Raw genomic sequence first — 26,893 nt, forward strand, 5'->3', positions numbered from 1 at the left:
ACACACACACACACAAATACCGTATCTACTGTAAAACAGAAATACTTTTTTTTCCCCTAAACTGTAACTAACTTTACTTCCCATTTTCGAACTGACACCTTGGCTAAAGTTAAACGGCCCAAGAGCATCAAAGAGGTGATTCTTCTGGGGGAGTTGTCCTCTTGTAATTGTTTAAAGTCACTCTGGAGTCCAGAAGACCAAAGCTAAGCCTTCCTTCTTTTTCCCTCTGCTGCCTTTGTAATTGGAGCTGCTCTCAGATCAGCCCAGAGCCCACAGGGCTCCAGTCCTTTAATGGGAATCAGCCTACTTTTTGATCTTGAACATTTCACTATTTCTGCTTGTTCTTAGAGCTACTCCTGCTTCTCAGCTGGTAGCAGCCCATGGCAACAGTGGCAGAGGCTGGGACATTAAGAAAAAAAATAGAGGTTCATCATTTCTACACATCATTCTTGATTATTTTCCTGCCTTCTACTGCCAACGAGAAAACTACCTAAGGCAGAAGTAAAAACAAAACAAAACAAAACAAAACGAAACACAAAAGTTACCAACTTTCTGCCACTGACCCTTCATCCCCATGGCTGTGGGTTTTCCGGACGGTCGATCTCACAGTGGGGGGACAGTTAAGAGTGCTGGTCCCATGTTATTACACTGCTCGGCTATTGGGAGGCAGGGACCTGAGGTCAGCGTTCCAGGTCAAAGCTCCCTCTCTGGACTCAACATTAGTCTTGGCCACAGGGAATTACTAAAGATGAAAGCTTGTGCTAAACTTTCTCAATGTGATCTGCCATACACCCGCAGGGAGACCCTGGGCCGGTCACTTAACCTCCCTAGACCCAGGTTCGCTGGTCTGTACCATGCAGGGTCCACACTGTTTGACCTCGGAGGGTCCTCTGACTCCGTGCTCTTGCTGGCAGCGGTCCTTGAAGCAAGTACACTTAGCTACATTGTGTGGGAAGACATGGGGAAGGGGAGAGAATGGGGACCACCTTCTGAGAATGATCCAATTATCCATTCTGGGACCAGCTCTAGCACCACGTAAATCTTCTGGTCCCAGGTCTGAAATTTACTGGCAAATTACCCCATAAATCTGGTTGTGTTTTCTCATTGGTATGCTTGAGTCAAAGATGCCACCTCATCCAGGATGTTGGGAGAGTCAAGAAAGAGATGAATATAAAGTGCTTGGTTTACAACGTGCCCTTTGCCTTCCTCGTCTCTTCCAAGCCTAGAGCAGCAAAGTAAGAGGATGAGCAAACTCTCTCCTGCTCTCTGGAGCTCAAGTAGTGGCTTCCTCTCCATAATCGGGACGACATTTGAGCCCAGGTGAACGGCCACCCCTCTCTCCTTGTTCAGTCCTCCTCTGTGCACAGAGGGTGTCTCACACCGATGTTCACAGGGAGATGGTGTGACCCGTGTGTGCACTGTGCACACCCTGTGGGGAATGTACTCATTTGTATTACCATTGGAAATGTCTTATCTTTGGAGAAATAAGGTACGGGTATAGTCATTGCCTTGTCTTTCTCGATGAGTGAATGGCTGGTTAGGGCTGTGGCTTGTGAGAGTCTTGCAGTAAAGAGAGCATGCACAACCTTGACCTTGCCCACACAACCTTGACCTTGTCCATACAAACGATTACATTTGCAGAGAAATGATGTCCACACTGGTTTGGATGAAACTCCATCACCGGCTTACTTCCTTCACCCCTTGTCCCCGCCCTCCTGTGTTCCTGCACTGGATTTGTTGCTTTTTGCCTCATCTTTCCTTCTTGGCCTCTCGGAATCACCTCTGAGAAACTGCATTTGGATTTGAAACATCCCATTTGAGCCCAGTGCCCAGCTGGCCTACCTCACAGCCACAGTGGGTTTCTGGCATGGACAGGGAAGAGGGCTGGAGTAACACACTTTTGCGAATGGTCTCTACCCACGTGTACTGAAAACACTTGCTTTTGTAGCAAACTTGCTGCTAATTAATTTTTTTTTAAGTCCCTGAATCCCTAGAGAAGATATGGGAAATCTTTAGCTCATAAAGCTGAGAATAAAGCAATTATCTAGTACATACTTTATTTCTATAATTAATTATATTCATTATATATAATATGAACAAGATTTCTACCTCCTGAATATATTTGATGAATAAATCTGAAATATTTTCTTTTTGTATGGATTCGACAGAAGGTTAGCAACTCACTGCAAGAAGGATGATTCATTTACATTTGAAAACCGCTTCTACCTACCAGTGGCTGATCCTCTAAATAGCTCTTTTGTTTTTTCTTTGGTGAGGGTGCCTGATTTAAGAAGGGAATTTGTAACTTCACCACACTTTTTATCTTAGCTTAAGCACCCTTCACTAGTCATACTTTCAGTTTTATTTAGATTTGAGGTTTTCATCTGAACGTGTCTTAAAAAAAAAAAAAAAAATCAACCACCATCACCACCACCACCAAAGCCTCAGAGCACTAAACTCTAGAAGCATAAGCATTTTCACACTATAAGGGAAATGCAGCAGAGCCCAGTGGAACTCACTGATTTTCTTTAGCATTTGGATTATATGGGCCTATGAGTTCAGATGAGTCACAGTAAAAATGAAACTCAGCAGGCACGATGAAATCAACTGAAACCACTGAAACGGTTGGTCAGAGCCTCCAAAAATTGTTTCATTCTCTAAGACTGGGGGATAGTATAGAGACCTAATTCAAGACACAGTTTTCCAAGCTGTCATTGCTGGACTCCTTGAATAGAGAAAGACATTTTCCAACAACGGATTTGCTTTTTGGAACTGTAGCTTTGTACAGCCTTCAGTAAATGATACAAAGTCAGTTAATCTCTATAAACAACAGGCTAAGGCTACTACGGCACTTTTTAAATTATAACAATTGGAATTTAATCCCCGAAACATTCATGCTATCTTGGTAGCTGGACATGGGTGGTTGGGATAAGACCTAAATGACTATTTTTTTTTTTTTTAAATAACTTAATGTAATCATCAACCAACTCAGGGAAACAATCTTGACCTTGCACAGAGAAAATTGTTTATATTATCTGCTCTGTCTTTCCTCCTGGAGCACCCCCAGAGGTTGCAAGGGTATACAGAAATTTGTAGTGTAAATGACATTTTAAAAGAAATTGTAAACATTTGTAAATGTTTGTAAAACATTTGTTTTTGTAACAGAAGGGCTTTTGTAAACAGAAGGGCTAATATTTTACCTTCCCCACCTCTTGGGGGGCTGTAAATATCGGAGGAAATCAAACATGTTAAAAACTGTAAAGTGATAGGACGTGGAACACTTTCTCATTACTGTGCCCCCATCTGAACATACTTAAAGGGAAGGTAGGCACCAAAACTGCTACTTGGCAATTCAGGTACAAGCTATGATGTTCTCAGATGCCTGCAAACAGGGAAGATTTCTCTCTCTCTCTCTTTCAGACACAAAAGTGTTTCATATAATTGCAATTAAATATTGACTGTGCTTTTGGTTCATGTAGTATCAGGCAAAATATGGATTAAGAGTCTCTCTAAAGCTTCAGTACTGCAAAGACACTGAGTTCACACATGGCCAACAAATAAGACAGCTCTTTGTCTTATCAACGGGTCCTAAACATGTCTCTAAGAACAACAGCCTTGGAAAAGAAATGCAAATAAACATTGAGTGCTAAATTTCTCCTATTTTCTCTTTTGAAATATAAAGTCGGCCCGAAATACACTATATCACACTCTTTTCATGGGCATCAGTAGCACTAATTTCATTTTGCAAAATCTAATCTTTTATTATAAAACATTTTGTTCTCCGATACTTTTTTCTGTGAATTTCTCAAAATGGAGTTTAATGTCTTTTTCTTGTATCTCAAGAATATCTAGTAAAGTGCCAGACAAATAGCAGATAAGTAAAAAAATTCTTCTTGAATACTGATAAATTGATTAAGGGAAACAAGCTAAGATTAGTGATAAGCTATTAATACACTTGTACACATACTGTTTAATGTGGCTGGAATCTTCTCTTGAAGAGTGGTAACAAAAGTTTGCAGAAGTGCGATTTTTATAACTGTCCCAAATTAATCAATTACTTCATGGGGCACCCTTTCTTTAATTCATAGCTAACTCCAGAATTCGAATTAGTGAGTGAGAAATATTTTACATTTATATATTAATGAATAATTATGACATAATGAAACTGATTTTCATCAGACAGCACATGAGAATCTGCCTATTTTGAGAGCGATCCTATCACACATCCATCACACAAAATATTTTAAAAAATGCATACTTATTATTATTTTATGTCAATATCTTCTTCTTACGCAGTTGAAATCATATTTCTTATTGCATAGTCCTACTGAGTCTGGGTTGACGAATAAAGTATTATTGTTCAATAAATGCATGATAAAGCACTTTGACCAGCCTCAATTTTCAAGGTAGCATTTTCATTTTCTCTAACTAAGAAAAGAAAAATCAGCACAAACTCCATCTCTCTTTTGTATCAGGAACATTGCCTTGTTTAATTGCCAACAGCCTCAATTTACTAAGTAGTAAACACTGAAGCATGCACCATTACATTCCTTAGGACACCTCTTGGAGTTGATGCAATAATTTATTACATTGAGTAGGTCTCATTCTCCCTTGATTTATGGACGTGGTAATAATATTCCATTGCACAGAATGCTTTGCTAGGAGGAATCCGGATCCAGGCACTAAAATCTTTATGGCCTCCCCAGGAGGAGTTGGGACGCAGGTGGCATTCTCATTACCACGGCCGAGAAAGTGGAGGGGCTTGCTTGAGGTCTCCCGGAAAGTCAGTTATTCAAGGAACACAATCTAGGTCTCCCGGTGCCTAGCACAGAATCACAAAAAGCACAGAACTCCCAAGGGAGTTGCCCAAATCATGTGCACAGACAAGAAGAGGGGAAATGATACCCAAGATGCTCACTGTAGAATCCCCATAGCAATCCGACACCGTTTCCCTCCGACTGCACATAAAGCACATTGAAGGGTATCAAACAACATAAAATCCTAATGGTGCCTTTAATTAGGCGGGATCATCGTTCTAACTCCCTGACCTCCCACAGTCCAAGCTAGCAGCCCCAAATTCCTCTCTGCGGTGCCGAAACCCGAAAGCAAGACGGAGTTACAGAAACAATCCTTGGCTTACAGGGGACCATGGAGCTCTGATGATGATGAAATTTGATAGGAATAATGTCAAACTTTATATGACCATAATCCAAGTTTACAGTGATACATTAAGCCATAATGCTACTATTTATATCACCATAACTCAGTTTATGGTGATATAAATAGTCATGCTAATGGCATTAACAGCAGCACTCAGTGGAATCACAGCTGTTGACTGCCACTTGTCTGCTATTAGCATGGCTATTTATATCACCATAAACTTAGGTAGTCAAAGTTGTTACATATGAATATTCAAGGAAGATGGATATCTATGTTTTATGCCCAAATCTAGGTTCCTGTCCTGGAGACTCGATGGCTATCACCCTGCTATATGTATTAAGGTCTATCCAGCTCTCCATTTGGCTCTCTTCTCATTGCATGGTATGTTTCTTTAGGAGTTATAGCAGAGCAAGTCTGTTTCCTGCCATCCTCTGATTTTCTGGGAAACGCTATTTCAAACTGATAAGAAAGTGCAAGCCACAGCTTCTGGGCAAACTTACTGTCTCCTTGACAGCGCAGGGGGCCCACGCTCAGTTTAGCTTCTGAGCCTTGCCGGTCGGTATCTCCAACTACCACCTGGCTTACTGGCAGGTGGTCTTTGTAGGATAAGAAGCCAGCGTCCTTCCTCCTGAATCACAGGGAAAAACAGAAAAGGATGAGGAGGCTAAATCAGAAACATCTCTTTTCCGATAATTGTTTCAATTGTCCGATAATTGACCACATTCCAATACATGCTCAGAGGTTCACTAAGTAGAAAAGAGTTGTTCTCTCTTCCATCAGGTGGTCTCGGGGTGTATTACCCAGAAGCAGCTGTGACATCATTGCTTTCTGGAAAACAGAATTGACATCCTGATTTCCAGACAGTCCCAACTAATAGGTTGCATCCTATTCTGGAGTGGGAGTAGACTCCCACACTGCATGAAAAACACACGCCAAACGCTTGAGCATGCATGTGTTTGCTGTTGTCAGGAAATCAAAAGTTCAACGAAGTCAAACTGATCTCTTGGATAACATATGAAACAAAACTCTATTAAAAAACCCTTTTGTCTCCTCAATTGCTTCAAAGCAGTTGGCTTTCTTCCTTGCTGTGCATCAGCTAGATAAGGGACACTTTTTTCCTTCCTCTTTCTTGTTTATTTCAACAACTGAAAGAATTTATGTGAAGTTTCCAACACCAAGTGTCTCTTTCCATCTAAAATGAAGAGTGAAGATTCAAGCCTGGTTTGGTTTTTCTCTTGGATTCACTTTCCTGCTTATTCTATACTTATCATGTTTCAGGTCTCCTAACTCTACCCTGTACCCATCCTAAATAAAGGAAGGGGAGCATAGAAATCCACGAGATGAGCCCAACATGACATATGGTGCAGCACAGACTTCACCTTAACTTGAGATCCCTGTCCCCTCATCCTTTTTTTGTGCTGCTGTGGTTGAAAAATCCCCTCATTTGGGGCTGGATGAATGGGAGGCACAAATCATTATAAAGTCATTCCACAAATCTACCCTTTTGTATGATTTATTTTGGCACTGTGCAGTGTGAATATAAATAACAATTTTGAAATTGTACATACAAAAACTGACTTTGGATGATAGCAGAATGCGAGAGGCCATTCAACCATCAAGTTAAAGATTTGTCTTTCACATCTCTTGGCAAATAGTTCAGAAAATTGAGGGGAACCAACTTGGAAGCCTGCCTCTAAAATGCTATGCTGTTAGGAATAGTTACTCATCCTTCCAATCTTCTCAAATGTCAGGGAACACACACTCCCTCATGGGTCAGGATCCACGGAAAACCCAGGAAAGAGTCAGAATTCAGCCAGCGGGCCTCAAACAAGTGTATTTTTACACTCCTTTAGTATTTTCATTGCCCTTGAGCTTCCAAAATAATGTTTCTTTTTTAAAAATTTGTTTATCAATTGAGAACTAAGATCATGATTCTTTTTTTTTTTTTTTGACTTGTCCCAGGCCAATTTCTTATTTTTTTAGACAAACTATATCAAAATGACATCGTTTTCATGGAATATATATACTGTACATGGAAATTCACATCAGAGCCTTACTCAGTCCTGAGTAAGATCATGATTCTTATTGACATTGTATCTACTGATGACCTGGCCTCAAGTACCTCGTGCAATATTTTGCAAACCCAACTTCTTTTATTGGAACTTCTATCAATTAAAGCCACATTAGAGAGGAAAAAAAAGCCTGCCATTAAACCCGATATGTAGTGTTTCTTAAAGCAACAACAAATGAAAACACCTTTTAATGACACACTGGCGTTTGACAACCTCCTAGGAATGATGTGTGTTCCTGTGGAATTTCAGGCTGATATTCTCCACAAGTTCATTATCCACTTAGAATTACATGACTCTAGATCAGGAGTCTGTGAACTAAGTGCTAACAGCTATTCATCTTGTTGCCTGTTCTCTTATGGCCCATGAGCCAAGAATGATCTTTGCATATTAAGGGGTTGGAAAAAATCCAGAGGAGAATATTTTGTGTCATGTGAAAATTACATGAAATTCAAGGTGAGTGTCCATAAATAAAGTTTTATTGAAATGTAACCTTTTTTTTTTTTTCAACATATGGTCTATGGTGCTTTACATTATAATGGCAAAGTTGAGTAGTTGTGACAGAGACCATATGGCCCTTGAAGCCTAAAATATTTATTTTCAGGCCCTTTATAGAAGAATTCAGCCAGCTCCTGCTCCTAATCATCAGGATCCATTTTTCCTTTGGGAATTTATTGAGCCAATATTCCACTAACTATCATGGTGGACTGTCATGTAACTCGTCCCCATAGTTGAGTGTGGGGTTAGGGAAGAGACAGGGGAATATCTCTGAGGTGGAGAAAGAAACATTTAAGCTAAAATTTATTTAACTGAACAGTAAGAAATAATTTAAACTTTGTTAATAATTAATGTTTTGATTGACTGCACTATACGGCAAGCAGTCATGTATCAGGACGCTCAACACCCATGCCAATACTTGCTATTGTTTGTTCATTTATGATGAGTGAGAAAGTAACCACTTTATAACAAAATTTGTGCTAATGTAAGAGCAATTTGAAAACAGGTATTTGGGAATATCCAAATCATTATGTGATCTTCTTGATGACACTGGATGTGTGTAACCTTTTAAGAATTTATACATCTATACAGGTTAACAACTTAGAGACACAACTTTTAAATCTTTGTAATAATCTCATAAATGGAGAGTTCCTTTAAGATACAATTAGATCTCCTGAAATGTTGAGGTTATTTTTAAGTTGCGAGTTCAAAGAGAACAATAATGTTTTATTCTCATGCATCCCCTACTTCATCTACACCCTAAAAGAGAGGTCTAGAACTACCTCATCCCCAAATTAATTACTGTTTTTAATGGCATATTGCAGTTTACCAAAGGCTTCAGATCAAAAAATAGTTGTAACACTCAAATATTCCTTACCAAGCCAAGACAAAAGGAAAAAAAAAAGATCAGATGAGAAAAATAGATAGAGCCCCCCCCCAATCATTTTTGAGCAGAGATCTAAATAGGACTCCAGAGATTTTAAAGTCACAAACAGCTGTGTGTGAAAATCACAAGGCAGTGAATTCTGCTAGAAACAAATAGGTTGTGAAAACAAATTCAGAGATGGCAATGAAGTGGTGTGACTAGCACAGAGTTTCTGATGTGACTTTATAGCACAGCCCACGTTCCTGTCTTTTTAAAAGTTCTTATTTAAATTCCACTTAGTTAACATACTATGTTAACATACTTAGTTAACATACTATGTTATACAAAATAGGTGTACAATATAGTAAGTCAACAGTTCTATACATTGCCCTGTGCTCATTGCAGTAAGTGCACTCTTTAATCCCTGTCACCTAGCTCACCCATTCCCCTACCGCTCTCTTCCTCCATGGTAACCATGAATTTACTCTCTATAATTAAGTCTGTATCTTGCTTTGTCTTTCTTTTTCCCCCTCTCTCTCTCCCTCTTATTTTTTCCCTTTGCTTGTATTGTTTCTTAAATTCCACATATAAATAAAATCATATGGTATTTGTGTTTCTCTAAGAATAATTATTTCACTTAACATTACACAATCTGGCTCCATGTCTTTGCAAATGGCAAGATTTCATTCTTTCTTATGGCTAGATAAGATTTCACTATATACATATACATATATATATATATATATCTATCTTTATTTATATATATAAATATATATCACTTCTTTATCCATTCATCAGTTGATGGACACTTGGGCTGTTTCCATAATTTGGCTATTATAGATAATGCTGCTATAAACATCAGGGTGCATGTATCACTTTGAATTAGTGTTCTTGTATTCTTTGGTTAAATACCTCATAGTGCAATTGCTGGATTGTAGGGTAGTTCTATATTTAACTTTTTGATACTGTTTTCCAGAGTGGTGGCACCAGCTTGCATTCCCAGCAACAGTGCAAGAGAGTTCCCCTTTTTCCATATCCTCACCAACATCTGTGGTTTCTTGTGTTGTTGATTTTAGCCATTCTGACAGGTGTTAGGTGATATCTCATTGTAGTTTTGATTTGTATGTCCCCGATGATCAGTGATGTTGAGCATTTTTTCATGCCTGTTGGTTATCTGCATGTCTTCTTTGGGAAAACGTCTATCAATGTCTTCTGCCCATTTTTAAATTGGATTATTCATTCTTGGGGTGTTGAGTTTTATAAGTTCTTTATATATTTTGGATACCACTCCTTTGGCAGATATGTCATTTGCCCTCCCATTCCACAGGCTGACTTTTAGTTTTGCTGATTGTTTCCTTCACTATGCAGAAGCCTTTTATTTTGATGAAATCTCAGTAGTTTATTTTTGCTTTTGTTTCCCTTGCCTCAGGAGAGACATATCTAGAAAGAAGTTGCTATGGCTGATATCAAAGAGGTTACTGCCTGTGTTGTCCTCTAGGATTTTGATGGTTTCAGGTCTCACATTTAGTTTATTTTTGTGTATGGTATAAGGAAGTGGTCCAGTTTCATTCTTTTGTGTGCAGCTGTGCAGTTTTCCCAATACCATTTGTCAAAGAGACTGTCTTTTTTTCATTGCATTTTCTTGCCACTTTTGTCAAAGATTAATTGACCATATAATTGTGGGCTCATTTCTGGGTTTCCTATTCTGTTCTATTGATTTTTTTGTCTATTTTTGTGCTAGTACCATACTGTTTTGATCATTACAGCTTTGTAATATACATTGAAGTCCAGAACTGTGATGCCTCCAGCCTGGCTTTTCTGATTTAAGACTGCTTTGGCTATCCAGAGTCTTCTGTGGTTACACACAAATTTTATGATTGTTTGGTCTAGCTCTGTAAAAAAATGCTGGTGGTATTTTGATAGGGATTACATTAAATCTGTAGATTGCTTTGGGTAGTAGAGATATTTTAACAATATTTTTTCTTACAATCTGTGAGCCTGGGATGTTTTTCCTTGTGTGTTGTCTTCAGTTTTTTTCATCAGTGTTTTATGGTGTAGGAGCACAGGTCCTTCACCTCTCTGGTTAGCTTTATACCTAAGTATCTTACTGTTTTTGGTGCAACCGCAAATGGGATTGATTCCTTAATTTCTTTCTGCTGCTTCATTCTGGTGTATAAAAATGCAACAGATTTTGGAATGTTGATTTTTGTATCCTGCAACTTTACTGAATTTGTTTATCAATTCTGGCAGTTTTTGGGTGGAGTCTTTGGGTTTTCTATATAGAGTGTCACATCATCTGCATACAGTGAAAGTTTTAATTCTTCCTTACCAATTCGGAGGCCTTTTATTTCTTTTTGTTGTCTGATTGCTGTGGCTAGGACTTCCAGTACTTTGTTGAGTAAAAGTTGTGAGAGGGGACATCCTAGTCTTTTTCCTGACCACAGAGTAGAAGCTCTCTGTTTTTCCCCACTGAGGATGATATTAGCTGTGGGTTTTTCACATACGGTCTTTGTGATACTGAGGTTATGTTCTCTCTAAACCTACTTTGTTGAGGGTTTTTATCATGCATGGATCAAATGCTTTTTCTGCATCTATTGAAATGGTCATACGGTTCTTATCCTTTCTTTTATTAATGTGGTGTATCACATTGATTGATTTGCAAATACCAAACCACACCTGCAGCCCAGGAGTAAATCCCACTTGACTATAGTGAATGATTTTTTTTAATGGATGGTTGGATTTGGTTTGCTAGTATTTTATTAGGAATTTCTGCATCCATCTTCATCAGGGCTTGACGTGTAGTTCTCTTTTTTAGTGGAGTCTTTATCTAGTTTTGGTATCAGGGTAATGCTGGTCTTATAGAATGAATTTGGAAGTTTTCCTTCCTTTTCTATTTTTTGGAATAGTTTGAGAAGAATAGTATTAACTCTTCTTTAAATATTTGGTAGAATTCCCCTGTGAAGCCATCTGACACAGGACTTTTGTTTGTTGTGAGAGTTTTGATTATTGACTCAATTTCTTTGCTGGTTATTGGTCTGTTCAAGTTTTCTATTTCTTCCTGTTTCAGCTTTGGTAGTTTACATGTTTCTAGGAATTGATCCATTTCCTCCAGGTTGTCCAGTTTGTTGGCGTATAGTTTTTCATAATATTATCTTATAATTGTATTTCTGTGGTGTTGGCTGTTATTTCTCCTCTCTCATTTGTGATTTTATTTGGGTCCTCTCTCTTTATCCCTCTCTCTCTCTCTCTCTCTCTCTTTTTTTTTTTTGAAAATTCTGGATAGAGACTTATCAATTTAATTGATTTTCTTCAAAGAACCAGCTCCTGGTTTCATTGATCTGTTCTATTGTTTTGTTTTTGTTTTTGTTTTAAGTTTCTATATCATTTGTTTCTGTTCTAATCTTTATAATCTCCTTCATTCTGCTGGCTTTAGCTTCATTTGTTGTTCTTTTTCTAGCTTCTTTAGGTGTACGGTTACATTGTTTATTTGAAAATTTTCTTGCTTCTTGAGATAGGCCTGTGTTGCTGTATACTTTCCTCTCAGGACCACTTTTGCAGCATTCCAAAGGTTTTGGGCTATTGTGCTTTCAACTTCTCTTCTTTCCATGTGTTTTTTATTTCTTCTTTTATTTCCTGGTTGACCTATTCATAGTTTAGTAGCATGTACTTTAAACTCTATGTATTCATGGTCTTTCCAAATTTCTTCTTGTGGTTGACGTCTGGTTTCATAGTTTCGTGGTCAGAAAAGGTGTATGGATGATTTCAATCTTTTTGTATTCCTTGAGGTCTGGCTTGTGACCTTATAGGTGGCTCTTCTGGAGGAAGCCTCATGTGCATTTCAAAAGAATGTATATTCTGCTGTCTTAGGAAGTACAACACACTTTCAAAAAAGACATGTAGGTGAAAAGACACAAACTGAGATCTGGAAAGGGACCCATGAACACACTTGTAAGACTGCTGTCTTAGCACCTGTATGAAAATTATTTAGCCAGCAAAACAAGCTTTCATTGAAAATTATGATCTTTACAGATGGAGGTCAATCTAATTTAGGGAGATATTCAGTAACTATTTATCATGTCAGCATAATCTAATTACATCTGTTACTGTGCTTGTACATTAGAAAAATTCTATCATCCATTTCAAATAGGCCCTGAACTCAAGACTCTTGCATCACATTTCTATCAGCTTTCTTATTACAATAAAACTTGATTCTATGGATTTTCCTTCTCTAAGCTGGCCTTACTGTTATTTTGCTTCAGTACTATTTTCCTGAAGGATTCTGTCTGTTCTTCTCTTGCCTTCTGTTCTTAACCTACCGAGAAAGCAAACAAGCCTCTGGGCAGTTTGGCCTTGCCCTTAGCTTAGTGGGAAAAAAAAAAAAAAAAGAGAGAGAGAGAGAACCGAAGAAAAACAGACATCCCAAACTTTTGCATTTGTGAGCAATTGTAACAATAAAAGTTACCATGCTATGAATTTGTGCTATAATTTTAGCAGAGAAGAATTTCTCCTTTCTGAAGTTTTAGAACTACTTGTCTACTTAAAAACAACAACCACTACCAGAATTACAGTCAGTGAGCTTTATGCATTTCCATCACAGCATCACCAAAGCCAGAAATTTCTGAAAGAATCCAGGAAAGTCAAAGTTTTAGCTATAAAGTTTTAGCTTACAAAGAGGCATAGAAATGGGACATAAAGGCACAAGATAGTGCTTAGCATTATTGCCAGAGAAAAATGCCATTAAAACTAGACTGAGATGACATATCCCTCTTACCAGAGTAGCTATAATAATATAAATAGGCAATAACAAGTTTTGATGAGGATTGGAAGAAGCTGGAATAATCATGCATTGCTGGTGGCATCATAAAGTGGCACAGTTGCTTTTAACTATACTTCAGCAGTTTCTTAAAAGTTAAGCACGGGGGGCCTGGGTCGGTCAGTCGGTTAAGCAGCTGGCTCTTGATTTCAGCTCAAGTCATGACCTTGGGGTCATGGGATCAAGCGAGCCCTGTGTCAGGCTCTATGCTCAGTAGGGAGTCTGCTTGAAATTCTTTCTCTCCCTTGCCCTCTGCCTCTCCCCTTGTGCTCTCTTTCTCAAATAAATAAATAAAAATTTTTAAAAAGTTAAGCACAGATTTACCAAATGATCTGATAATTCCATTCGTGGACATCTACTCAACAGAAATGAAAGCTGATGGTCACACAGGGAATTTTAGGTAGCTGTTCATAGCAGCTTTATTCATAATACCCCAAAGTGGAAACAACGCAAATGTCTACCAGCTCGTGAATGGATAAACAAAGTGTAGTGTATCCATACAATGGAACATTATTCAGCAATAAGGGAAGTGAAATGGGCAAAATGAAATAAGCAAAACGAATAAACCTCAAAAACATTGTGCTGGGGCACCTGGGTGGCTCAGTTGGTTAAGCGACTCCCTTCAGTTCAGGTCATGATCCCGGAGTCTGAGGATTGAGTCTCACATTGGGCTCCCAGCCCCATGGGGAGTCTGCTTCTCCTTCTGACCTTCTCCTCTCTCATGCTCTCTCTCACTGTCTCTCTCTCAAATACGTAAATAAAATCTAAACAAAACAATACATCATGCTAAGTGAAACAAGCCAGACACAGAAGACCACATATTCTAAAATTTCATTTATACGAAATGTCCAGACAAGGCAAAGCTAACAAGACAGAAACTAGATTAGTGGTTGCATGGGATTGGGCATGGGAACAAGGATTTATGATAAACAGAAATTTTATAGGGGTAATGAACATGTCTTAAATTGGGACTGAGGTGATTTCTTTGGCACAGCTCGGTGAATTTACTAAAATTCCTTGAATCACATACTTAAAATGGGTGAATTTTACAGTATGTAAATTACATTTCAATAGTCATGTTAAAAAAAAAAGGACTGTAGACAGTCATAAGCACCAGCTTTCAATGGGAAAAACATTTCCTTTCTACACGTCACTGGAAGTGCTAGCACATGGAATTACGAAACGGTCCATTTTCTGGCCTTGTGACTATGTACCTGGGGCTACAGAATCACTGACTCCCTTTTCTTACGGTCCTTACCCTGTATCAACGTTTACATAGTCCACCCACCTTGCTTCCTAAGTAGGATCTCAGAACACTTGCTTGGATACCCTGTTCAGTCTGTTCTCACCTTTGACGTCTACAAGCATTCTTTTAACAGGAGATGAGATTTTAAAATGGTGCAGGACACTCCACCAATTTTACCCATGTCCAAGTCTCATCCTCATTCCTTATTCAACATTTGTACCCTTTACCCCAGCTTGCTATGCCTGTCACCTTCCCAGACTATCTTTAAAATAGGAACTGAGGGGAGGAGAAAGATGGTGAAGAAGTAGAAGACCTAATTTTTGTCTGGTCCCAGGAATTCAGCTAGCTAGTTATCAAACCATTCTGAATGCCTACGAGACAGAGAGAAGAGAAGAGCAGCAACTCTAGGAACAGAAAATTGACCACTTTCTGGAAGGTAGACTGTGCAGAGAAGTGAATCCGAGGCAATACACAGGATGACAGACTGCAGTGGGAGGGGCCAGCTTCCGGCAAGCAGTAGGGCAGTGAGCACAGAATCGGAAATTTAGAAGCCTACTCTACTGAGGAACGTGCTCCAGAGGCTAAGCAGGGGATGGAGCTCTCGTGGGGTCAGTGTGGTCTCAGGACCCTTGGGGACACAAAAAGACCAGGGGTGTCTGAGTGTGGCAGAGTTCCCAGGTATCGGAGTGGGAAGGCCGGCTGCAGAGACAGAGCTGAGCACTGGGTTCTCAATTGGGGGTTACCTTAAACTGTGATCTGAGGCACAGTCAGACCACTGCTTTTTGAGCAGGGACCCCACAAATGGCAGATCCTGGGGAGACCACCTCCTTCCTCCTCTGGGAGGAGTGGCGTGGGAGCGTGCAAGAGGAATCTACTGGGTTTGAAGACTCCAAACGGGGCTGTGCATCAGAGAGAAACACTTGGTCACAGGCCGGGTGAGCTCAGAGCGCAGCTGCAGACCAGGGACATGGGAAGGATGGACTGATTTTCTCTGAGGGTGCACTGAAGAGTGGGGCACTGAGCTCTCAGCTCCTCCCGGTCGGAGACTGGGAGGCCACCATTTTCATTCCCATCCTCCAAAGCAGTATGGAAAGTGTTCAGGGAACAAAAGCTCCCGAGAGTGAACCCAAGCAGAATACTTAGCCTGGCCCCTGGCAAGGGCAGTGCAATTTCACCTGGGACAAAGACATTTGAGAATCACTGCAACAGGTCCCTCCCCCAGAAGATCAACAAGAACATCCAGCCAAGACCAATTTCCATCAATGAAAACTGCAGAACTCCAGAGCTAGGGGAAAGCAACACATAGCATTTATGGCTCTTTCCCCATGATTCTTTAGTTTTTCAAAGTTAAATTTTTTAAATTTTATTTTTTTTCTTATTCTATTTTTTTAAAATGTTTCCTCTTTCCTATTTTAACTTTTTTTTTTAATTTGGATACACCCTCTAGAATAGACCTTATAAATCTTTTTTTTTTTAAGATTTTTTTTTTTATTTGACAGAGATCACAAGTAGACAGAGAAGCAGGCAGAGAGAGATGGGGAGGCAGGCTGTCCACTATCACCCCTGCTATTTAACATAGTACTAGAAGTCCTAGCCTCAGCAATCAGACAACAAAAAAGAAATAAAAGGCATCTGAATCAGCAAAGAAGAAGTCAAACTCTTACTCTTTGCAGATGATATGATACTTTATGTGGAAAACCCAAAAGACTCCACTCTAAAACTGCTAGAACTCATTCAGGAATTCAGTAAAGTGTCAGGATATAAAATCAATGCACAGAAATCATTTGCATTTATATATACCAATAGCAAGACAGAAGAAAGAGAAATTAAGGAGTTGATCCCTGTAATCATCAAGACAGTATGGTACTGGAATAAAAACAGACATATAGATCAATAGAACAGAATAGAGAGCCCAGAAATGGACCCTCAACTCTATGGTTAACTAATCTTTGACAAAGCAGGAAAGAATGTCCAATGGAAAAAAGACAATCTGTTCAACAAATGGCATTGGGAAAGTTGGACAGCCACATGCAGAAGAAACTGGACCATTTCCTCACACCACACATAAAAATAGACTCAAAATGGATGAAAAAACCTCAGTGTGAGACACAAATCCATCAAAATCCTTGAGGAGAACACAGGCAGCAACCTCTTCAACCTTAGCCACAGCAACTTCTTCCTAGAAACATCACCAAATGCAAGGGAAGCAAGGGCAAACTTGAACTATTGGGACGTCATCAAGATCAAAAGGTTTTGCACAGCAAAGGAAACAGTGAAGAAAACCAAAAGACAACTGATAGAATGGGAGAAGATATTCACAAATGACATATCTGATAAAAGGCTAGTATTTAAAATCTATAAAGAGCTTATCAAACTCAACACCCAAAGAACAGAGTCCAATCAAGAAATGGGCAGAAGACATGAACAGACATTTCTGCAAAGAAGACATCCAGATGGCCAGCAGACACAGGAAGAAGTGCTCCACATCACTCGGCATCAGGTAAATACAAATCAAAACCACAGTGAGGTACCACCTCACACCAGTCAGAATGGCTAAAATTAATGTCAGGCACTGACAGGTGTTGGCAAGAATGTGGAGAAAGGGGAACTTTCCCTTCTACACTGTTTGTGGGAATGCAAGCTGGTACAATCACTCTGGAAAATAGTATGGAGGTTCCTCAAAAAGGTGAAAATAGAGTTACCCTATGACCTAGCAATTGCACCACTGGGTATTTATTCTAAAGATACAAATGTAGTGATCCGAAGGGGCACGTGCACCCCAATGTTTATAGCATCAATGTCCACAATAGCTAAACTACGGAAAGAACCTAGATGACCATCAATAGATGAATGGATTATGTGGTATAGATATACAATGGAATACTATGCAGCTATCCAAAAAACCAAAATCTTGCCATTTACGATGATGTGGTTGGAATTAGAGGGTATTATACTGAGTGAAATAAGTGAGTCAGAGAAAGACAATTATCATATGATCTCTCTGATATGAGGAATTTGAGAGGCTGGATGGGGAGGCCATGGGGAAAAGGGAGAGGAAAAAAATGAAACAAGATGGGACAGGGGAGGGAGAGAAACCGTAAGAGACTCTTAATCTCAGTAACAAACTGAGGGTTGCTACAGTGTGGGGGATAAGGTGGCTGGGTTATGGAATTGAGGAGGGTATGTGCTATGGGGAGTGCTGTGACTTGTAAGTAGGACTCATGATTAATCATGAGTAAAACCCATGATTCACAGACCTGTTCCCCTGAAGCAAATAATACATTGTATGTTAAAAAAAAATAAGATAAATAAAATAAAATAAAATAGTAACTGTACCTCATTCCTCAAAAATCAAATGTCCTTGGTTTTTCAGGACATGCCTAACACTGGAGTTCTGTTTACCCATCACCATTTGCAGTGGTAATATCCTGGAAATGCCAATACTTTTTAGCATACCTTCATCTCAAGGACTATTTCTAAACTATTTGGAATATTCTGTGTGATTTTTGGTTCAAAAAAACATGTCCACATTACCTGTAAGTTTTTGTTATCTTTCCCTCCTTTCTGCCTCCTAATAGTTATCTCCAGACACATACTTCTTTCTTAGTAAGTACTGAGAAAAAGTAGGTCAAAAGGTAAAACCTTGCAAGAATTTTCCTGAATTTTTCTGGGAAGTTAATATTCTTCTAATAAGTTCCACTAAAAATGTTAGATTCATTAGTAGTTGTTTTTATCAAAAAACGTTTGCATTCTTAGTCTTTCCATCTTTTGAGTCAAAAAGCACATAAATAACTTACGGTTGTATAATTTTAAAATATTTACAGTGTTTTGCCCATGGATCATCTCATTTAATCCTTGTAACTCTGGAAGTACAAGGAAATAGGGATATGCATACAGTTGAACCTGACAAATTTTACTCCCAAAGAATTCTTCAGGAACACATCCAATACACAAAGTGACTCTACCCAGGAATGAGATGGTTCTTCAGGGTATAATGCCAAATGCTACCCTACTGTGTATTAGTTCATACCTAATGTACATAAGAAATATGGGAGGGGTGCCTGGGTGGCTCAGTGGGTTAAAGCCTCTGCCTTCGGCTCGGGTCATGGTCCCAGGGTCCTGGGATCGGGCCCCACATCGGGCTCTCTGCTCGGCAGGGAGCCTGCTTCCCCCTCTCTCTGTGCCTGCCTCTCTGCCTGCTTGTGATCTCTGTCTGTCAAATAAATAAATAAATCTTAAAAAAAAAAAAAAAAAGAAAGAAATATGGGAAACCAAAAACTTAAGTCAAGGCCAGTTCTAGTTAAAACATTTTTTTTTAAATGAAATGGAAATTTTTATCCTTTGTCTTTTCTTTTTGTCATCAACTCTGCCTTTCAAAATTTTCTCTGCCTGGGGGTGCACCCCACTGCCTTTCCCTTAACAAGAAACTAATGCTCCCATTATCCCTCTATCCTGGCCCCTATTAACACCTGCTTCCAGGGAATAATGTGACAAACCATTGTTTCCATCCATTTTTAATAGAAGCCATGGAATGGGACAAAGGCCTACTTCCAGAAAGCAGATCTCTATGAATTGTGGAGGCTGGATTGGGGAGATGGCAGAAATGACTGTAGGGAGGTGAGGTGATTACATGGCCTTAGAAGGACAGCCCTACTGTCAGCGTGGAGCAGGTCTGTCCTTTCTTTTATGTTCCTTTACAAAAATCATGACCAAAAGCCAATGCCTTTGTTTATAGAACACACAGGGGCTATCTCAGCATGGCTGGATCATCAGATGCTGAAATAAACAACCAAATCTGATACACAGGAAGTAGAACTTTTAAAATTCTTCTAATGGTGTTCTCAGTCACTATTGACTATTGAGCTTTCCTCAATGGATGAAAGGTAGTGTTCTCTACAAAGCAATTAGAGTAATTAAGAAAACAACCATCACAATTAGATCTTTAGAATCCATGTCTATGTCCCCTATGAAATGAAAGTAATTACAGATTCAATTACTCCTGTTCAGTGGGAATAGCTTAGACCTTTTATAAATGCAAGACAATTATCTCTTCAGTTTAGAATCTCTTAGAAAACCCTTAGTAACCATTTCGGGATTCTATGCAAAATGTTCTTCTTTGATTTTCCTTCTGGAATGCAAGTTCCTTGAGGCCATATATATTGTCTCATGCAACTTTATAAACCAAATACTAGTAGACACCTAAAAGTAGCTCTCTCCATATGTTTCATGACTGAATAAATACATGAACAAACACAGAAGTTAACTAGGCACAATCCTAAAATAGTAATTAGTATGTGCTTACTATCAATGGTGAAAGATGAGAAAGAAAACTCTTCTCATAATTGAAGTTCCTTGAATGCTCTTGAAAAACTTTTATTATCCCTTTCCTCTAATTGAGGTTTTATTTTTTTCTTTAGAAAACTAGTATTCAATTCGAAGTCTCATAGATAATTAATATAGTGGGAAGAATTAGATCTTCAAGGCTATAGTACTAATTTAATCCTTCTTCTACATAAAAGTAAGCTGCTAAATTTATCTGGGCTCTTGGTTCTTTATAAAGATAAGTTATACTATATCTTGGTTCTGAAGGGGATCAGCATATGCAGCTCCAGAATAGGCCCCTTTGGTATATAGATTCTTTTGAACTAAAGCCCACTGAGATCAGTGGAAACAGGAAAAGCTCTAGAAAAGGCACAAATGTTTCTTTCATAAAGGAAATTTCCTTTTGTAGATATGTCTCTCTCTTCTGTACCTGAAAGAAGGACTCTCAACAACTCTTTTCAATGGAGAAGACACTGACTTAATCTGCAAAACAAATCTTATTAAACAACTCTTGGTTACTATACTTTCCTGGTCCCTTTCTCATAACTTGTCTCCCACCTAGAAGCCTAAACCCTTTTGTCCTTTGGCTTAAGACAGTATGAAAGTCCAAGTTCTAGACATATTTTGGGTTATTCATTACTGAGTGCTCTTATGGGAACATACATCAGGCTCATGCTTTGAAACTTCTCTGTTTTCCTCTTGTTAATCTGTCTCTGGCCTGTCTAACTGAGAGGACCCCAGCTGGAGATCCTATGCCAGGTAGAGGAAAATACTTTTCTCCTCCCCTGTAGTTCTCTGATTTCACTTACTGTTTGCTTGTTTGTTTTCTAATTCTAGATCAACAAGCCATAATCATTGCAACAAATTTGGCCAACTTAAAAATGTGGCATAAAATATCATGAAGGTCTATTTTTCAAGGGGTGAAATCAGTGGAAGTCTTTGAGCACAGGACTTCGTTGTTCTATGTAGTTTCTCTAGAAACCATTAATATAGTATCCAGCCTATGTTTTGGGAGATGATCTAGTTATCACCCTTATTTTTCAGATGAGGTAACAGATTCAGAATAAAACTATGGTTGGTCTAAGGTATTTACTTAGCGGCTGAACTAGGCAAAACAAACCAATCTCCCTATTCCAGAAACTAGGAATAGGGAGGTTGTATGTTTATATTTCTCAAAATCTGCTAAAATAATTTCAGTTGTTTTTCTAGAAAAGATATGAGCGTCTATGTTTTTATCACATAGCAAATTTGTCTCACTGGATTGAGGACTAGTTTGGAATATTTTCCATGTATTTTCATCTCTAGCAGTTCAAGGTCAACTTGAAGGTCAACTCAAAAGTAGCCATTGGGAATACCTTCATTTGTACTAGCCTCATGTATCTTTAAAAATTAGGGTGAATATTCTGGGTTCCTTCAGTGTTCCTGAAACTTCATTTGTAACTAATAGACAAACACAGAGATTGGAATGGCATGTTTATCTGATCACTGATATCTCCCCTCTGCATTTTCAGGATCACCTTCAGTCTCACTCCTGGCTCGATGGGTCTGGGGTGGGTTCCATGGTTGGCTTCATCCCATAGGTTCTATCTGGCCCACAATGCACTCTTGTCTCTTGGAACTCTGAAAGGGGAGGCAACTGACAATATGCCATGTCCCTCCGCCCCTCCTCTGGGCAGATATGAGTCCATGCCATCATATTTCACTCCAGCAAACATGGGGCAAGCTCTCTGATTCATTCCTCAGAAGCTCCCCTCTTCCTGCTCTCACAATGGTGCTGACGGTTACAGACAGATAGAATACGCTAACAACGCTGCAAATATATCTTTCCCACTGGTTTCTTAGACTTTTCCAGGAAATTTTAGGCTTCTCTTGTGTCACCTGGGGTAGGTAACTGGGTAATGTTGGTAGAGCTGCACCCAGAGTTATAATGTGGGCGTCTCCTATGCCTAGTTCATAGCCTTGGAGCCAGTGCTGAAACTCCAAGACAACAGAAGAAACCTAATTTCTGATCCCTTCCTTGGGTATGAAAGACACTCTAAATCTGGCTAATTTTTATAAGAGCGAATTTTCATCTTATTATGTATATATGGTATTCTTTCACTGTCTCTGCAGAGCTTCCTAATCATGAAAAATAGCCATCAGACTCTCCTCTCCCTAAATTTTTATTAAACAGATGGATCTTTGCAAAAGAGCATTTAGTTCTGATGAAACTGGCCTCAGAAGAAAGTTCAATATACCTTGAATTTTTATTTTATCGATTTGCCCGTCCTTTTTAAAAGGCTCTGTTTTTCAATGATATAAGCATTCTTCTTTTAACTAAGAAGCACTGCTTTTTCTTCCTGTTGCTATTTCTAAAGCCCCCTCCAAGTAACACAAATCCATAGAAATGATGCTTATATCGATTCTACCACAATCTTTTCTCTACAAACATCACATCATTTTTGACATACCTTGTCATTCCCACTTCATCTCAGCAGGTCATTTTGTTCCCCTAGTGGACACCAAAGATTGTTTGAAGGTAGAAGTGGTTTCCTCTACCTGTCTCTGGACTCTGGGGGGCCCTTAAGATGATCAATATTTTTTTTTTATGTTACCAATATCTTGAAGATGCTGTAAAATGCAGACATGTGAAAAAGGCCTCAGCAATGGTAATGAAAAGCATTTACTCCTCAGGATGAGATGGTTCAAATAAAAACAAAATTCTAAAACATCTCTCAATAACTGTGACTAAGGTAAAGCCAAAGACAGCCACAGGAAGAGGCATAAGAATGTGATTCGTCTCAAGCATGAAGGAAGAAGGACAACCCAAGGAAATTGAAAATAAATGATCTGAGATCTGGGAGAGAGCCAAAACAATTATGTGTAAGATAAAGCAAGGGAATAGAGAACTTCAGGGAAGGAAAAAAAAAAGCAGCTAATTATATTAAATATCACAAAAAATGTCTAGTATTTTAAAAACGTGCACATTGGGTATATCAGTATGGAGATCATCGGTGGGCGTATCTCAAAGACTTCCAGGAAAGTAATGAAAACAAAAATCTCAGTGATTAGTCATCAAATGGAAAAGGAGAGAAGAAAGACCAACTGTAAACTCTTGTTTTAAAGTTGGGATGAGAGGGGCGCCTGGGTGGCTCAGTCATTGAGCATCTATCTGCCTTTGGCTCAGGCATGATTCCAGGGTCCTGGGATCAAGCCCCGCATTGGGCTCCCTGCTCAGCAAGAGGCCTGCCTCCTCCTTTCCCTCTTCCCCTGCTTGTGTTCCCTCTCTTGCTGTCTCTCTCTGTCAAATAAATGAATAAAATCTAAAAAATAAATAATTTTTAAAAATAAAGTTGGGATGAGAAATGACAAATGGAAGAAGTGATAGGATAATCCTAAGACTACTGGAGTTTGAGACTTTTGTTCACAGACTGGGAGCTGAGTCAATTAATTATGGCTTATCACATATGTCTATTATCATTTTGCCCACATTCTTATCCAGACTTGGAAGCAAAACTCATGCATATCTTCTGTATACAAAGAGCATATAGAGAGCATAGATATTTGCCCAGAGAATGACTTAAAGGAGCACATTATGAGGACATTATGCCCATTTTTGGAGAATGTAAATAACAAGTTCGATATCCTCTTGTTCCATGAGATCCTGGGAGCAAAGAGCACCTTGGTCTCTTTCTTCAAATCATATCTCACAAAGTGAGATACAGCTGGCTTCTGAACTAGGCTAGCCAGTACTATTCTGGGAAATGATTCTTGGAGAAATGCACTCTTGGAGAAAATGGCTGAAGGAAGCACTAACCAGATAACTTCACAGTGAGGTTCCGAGTTCTGTGGTTCACTCTAGCCAGCTAGGTCTTGGATGTTTACTGGGTTTGAAGAAAAACAGAAATTCAGTAACCCTCTCAGGGACTTTCTAAAACTTCCGTTAATTAGATTTTAGGAAACAAGGTCATCTCCATTGGCAAGCTTACTTTGTAATTTAGAGGGTGAACCATTTATGATGCAGTCCAACTTACACAAATTAAAAGCCATATAAATCCTCCCTTTAGAAGAAAGGCAGTAAATATCCATTGCCATTAATTGAGGGATGGCAAATGCCATCAGAGAAGGGAGTAAGTGGCTGCAACTTGCAGGACAATGCAAATCTTAAACAAAGCAAAACTCAATTTAGTAGTGGTTTTATGGAGAGAATGAAACATGTGAACGTCTTGTTTGTGTGAATTCATTGGGTTCTTGTGAGGAGCCAGAAGGGGAAGTTGCCCCATTCTTGTGATAGGGCAGAGTGTCCAGTTTGCAAATAATCTGAAAAATCAAACAGGCAAGTGATACAAACAAGCCTGGGGGAATTTAGTTGCTTATTTCCTTGAGAGGTCCAACACGGTGATGACGATCCTTACTTGACTTGGAGGTTGTTGCCTAAGTCTGCTGGAGCTGTCGCAACAAGATACCACAGAAGGGGGTGGGGGGCCTTGAAACGGGCATTTATTTTCCTGCAGTCCCAGAGGCTGGAAGTCTAGATCAAAGGGCTGGTTAGGGCTGTCTGCTGAGGCTTCTCTCTGAGGCTGACAGACAGCCACCTTTTCTCTATGTCCTCCCACAGTCTGTGTCTTTTCCTCTTCTTATAAGGACACCCACCCTAAGGGACGAGGGTTCCACCATTATGACCTCATTTAACCTTAATTATCTCTTTAAAGGCCCTATCTATCTCCAAATATAGTCACACTGGGGGTTAGGACCTTAACATGACTTTTGGTGGCAAACGACATAATTCACGACAGTTATGTATCACTTTTGTTGTATATCACAACAAGTCCAAACAGTTGTATATCACTTTTTCTGTTGAGTTTGGGAAAACATTAATTCTGGGAGAGGGTGGTCAGTTTTCTGGTGTGGTTGGGGAGAGAGATTTGATCTCCCAAGTGTGGAAAATGCTACATATGTTCCTGACTTCACTCCTGGAGACACAAAATACCAGTGAGGATAACAAAGATTAGGACAATCTCTACACTGAGTAAAACATATTTACCTTTAACCCAGCATCCTGGAAAAGGGACTTTTTTCCCAGTACACATATTAATATCCTGAGAAATAATGTTTTGCTTTGTACCATTCTGTGAAGCATGGTTTTTGTCTTTCTATGGCCTTTCAAATACAGCTTTCATGGTAGATCACTTACAGAGCTTAACAAATGAGATTAAGAGACAGACAAATAGGGAATATTGGTGAATCCTTAACATCTTAATTATTGATGTTATAGCTGCCATTGTGTACCTGTTCCCATCATAGAAAGATATGTCAAGGGCCGCCTGAGTGGCTCAGTTGGTTAAAGCATCTGTCTTCGGCTCAGGTCATGATCCCAGGGTCCTGGGATCAAGTCCAGCGTCAGGCTCTCTGCTCAGCTGGGAATCTGCTTCTCCCTCTCCCTGTTCTTGTGTGCGCTCTCTCTCACTCTCTTCCTCTCAAATAAATAAAATTTTCAAAGATATGTGTGTCTTAACCAACTAGTATATGGTAACTCTTGGGCTTCTGTAATAAAGCCCATTAAATTAATTTTCCTTCCATGGGGGAAATAATAATGGAATAGGACACAATAAAGAAGTAAAATGAACTACAGCTACACAAAAAATACAGTAAATCTCAAAAACAAAATATTGAGAAAAAAAAAAGCCAAACGCAGAAGAGTACATGCTAGAATGATTCCATTTCTAAGATAGGCAAGAAGAGGCAAAAATTATTGATGGTAATAGGAGTCAGAAAAGTAAACTTTGTGGGGACTGTCTAGGAGAAGGTACAAGGGAGCTAGGAAGCTGACTATGTTCTTGTTCTAGATCTTGATCTAGGCAAAAATTTCATGACTATATCAATACATAAAAACAACTGAGCTGTATGTTTATGATCTGTACACTTCAGACTATGAAAGTTATAGCTCCAGAGGGAGAAAGCATTGGTGGCTCATTATTGTTTTCTAGGACAAAGTTCAAGTTCCCAATACTGGTCTCTTCACAATGTCTGTTCCAATATTCTATGTCTTCTGAGGGTTCAGAGCATAGAGAACATACTGTGGTATCAGCTCTTTGTCTCCTTGCCACCTGAACCATTTATTATTATTCAATTTCATTCACTTTCACACTTTCTTCTGTACCTGTTCCCTGTTCTGGAATGTCCTTCCTATTTTACCTGTCTGTTAAAATTCCACTCATTCTTAAGGCCTTGTTCAGTTGTCATCTCTTCTGTGAAACTTTCCCTCATTTCTCCAAAATCAGTTTACACCCGGTAAATTACATAGTACTGTGCCTAGCACAAAGTAAGCATTCAATAAATATCAGGTTCAACTATGTGAAATTCAACAGTGTTTGACATACAAAAATGGCAGCTTCCTATGGTTCAGATGATATTAACTATTATTAAACTCATCACTTCCCTTTACAACATTGTAAGCATTATAAAGCAGCTCCAAATCCTTTCCTCTTTAATGTTTAGCATGACCAGAACACAAACTTAACACGTGTATAGAGAAGCCTAATTCTGTCTTAGGGTCATGCTTTTTCTCAGCTAATGAGGGATGATCTCTGTCTGTAGCAGGAAAGAGTTTACAAGACACCTTACCAGTTTCCATCTCTGCCCGTGAGACTGGCTGCCTCCGGGATGGCCTCGTCAGCCTCAAATGTAACACCAGAGCATATCAACCAGCATTCTAACTCAAAGCCACACATTCGAACTAGATTCAAATATGAATTCCTTTAAGCCCTGTATCTACAAGCTGACTTGAAGGACTCATGAATTTACTTGTTAAAAATTCTGAGACAGAGTCTGCTTCCTTATTCATTTAATGAATATTGAGAGTCTACAGGTTTCAGGCTCTATCACTGGTCAGGTCAGGAAGGCAAAAAATAATCCTATCAGACCAGTCATAGCTCCGGTCT

General features: G+C 39.2%; 1 protein-coding gene across 1 annotated transcript in view; it reads right to left on the reverse strand.

The window, feature by feature from the left end:
- CNTNAP2 (contactin associated protein 2) overlaps positions 1–26,893 on the reverse strand; it is a 1,928,204-nt gene that overhangs the window by 337,208 nt on the left and 1,564,103 nt on the right. Inside the window, exon 15 of the mRNA XM_032866749.1 lies at positions 5,661–5,788. Within this exon, the coding sequence (XP_032722640.1) occupies positions 5,661–5,788 (128 nt within the window). The remainder of the gene's footprint in view (positions 1–5,660; positions 5,789–26,893) is intronic.

This window comes from Lontra canadensis, unplaced genomic scaffold (assembly GCF_010015895.1).
Source record: "Lontra canadensis isolate GAN:19392208 unplaced genomic scaffold, GSC_riverotter_1.0 scaffold2, whole genome shotgun sequence".
In the NCBI taxonomy this organism is placed as follows: Eukaryota; Metazoa; Chordata; class Mammalia; order Carnivora; family Mustelidae; genus Lontra; species Lontra canadensis.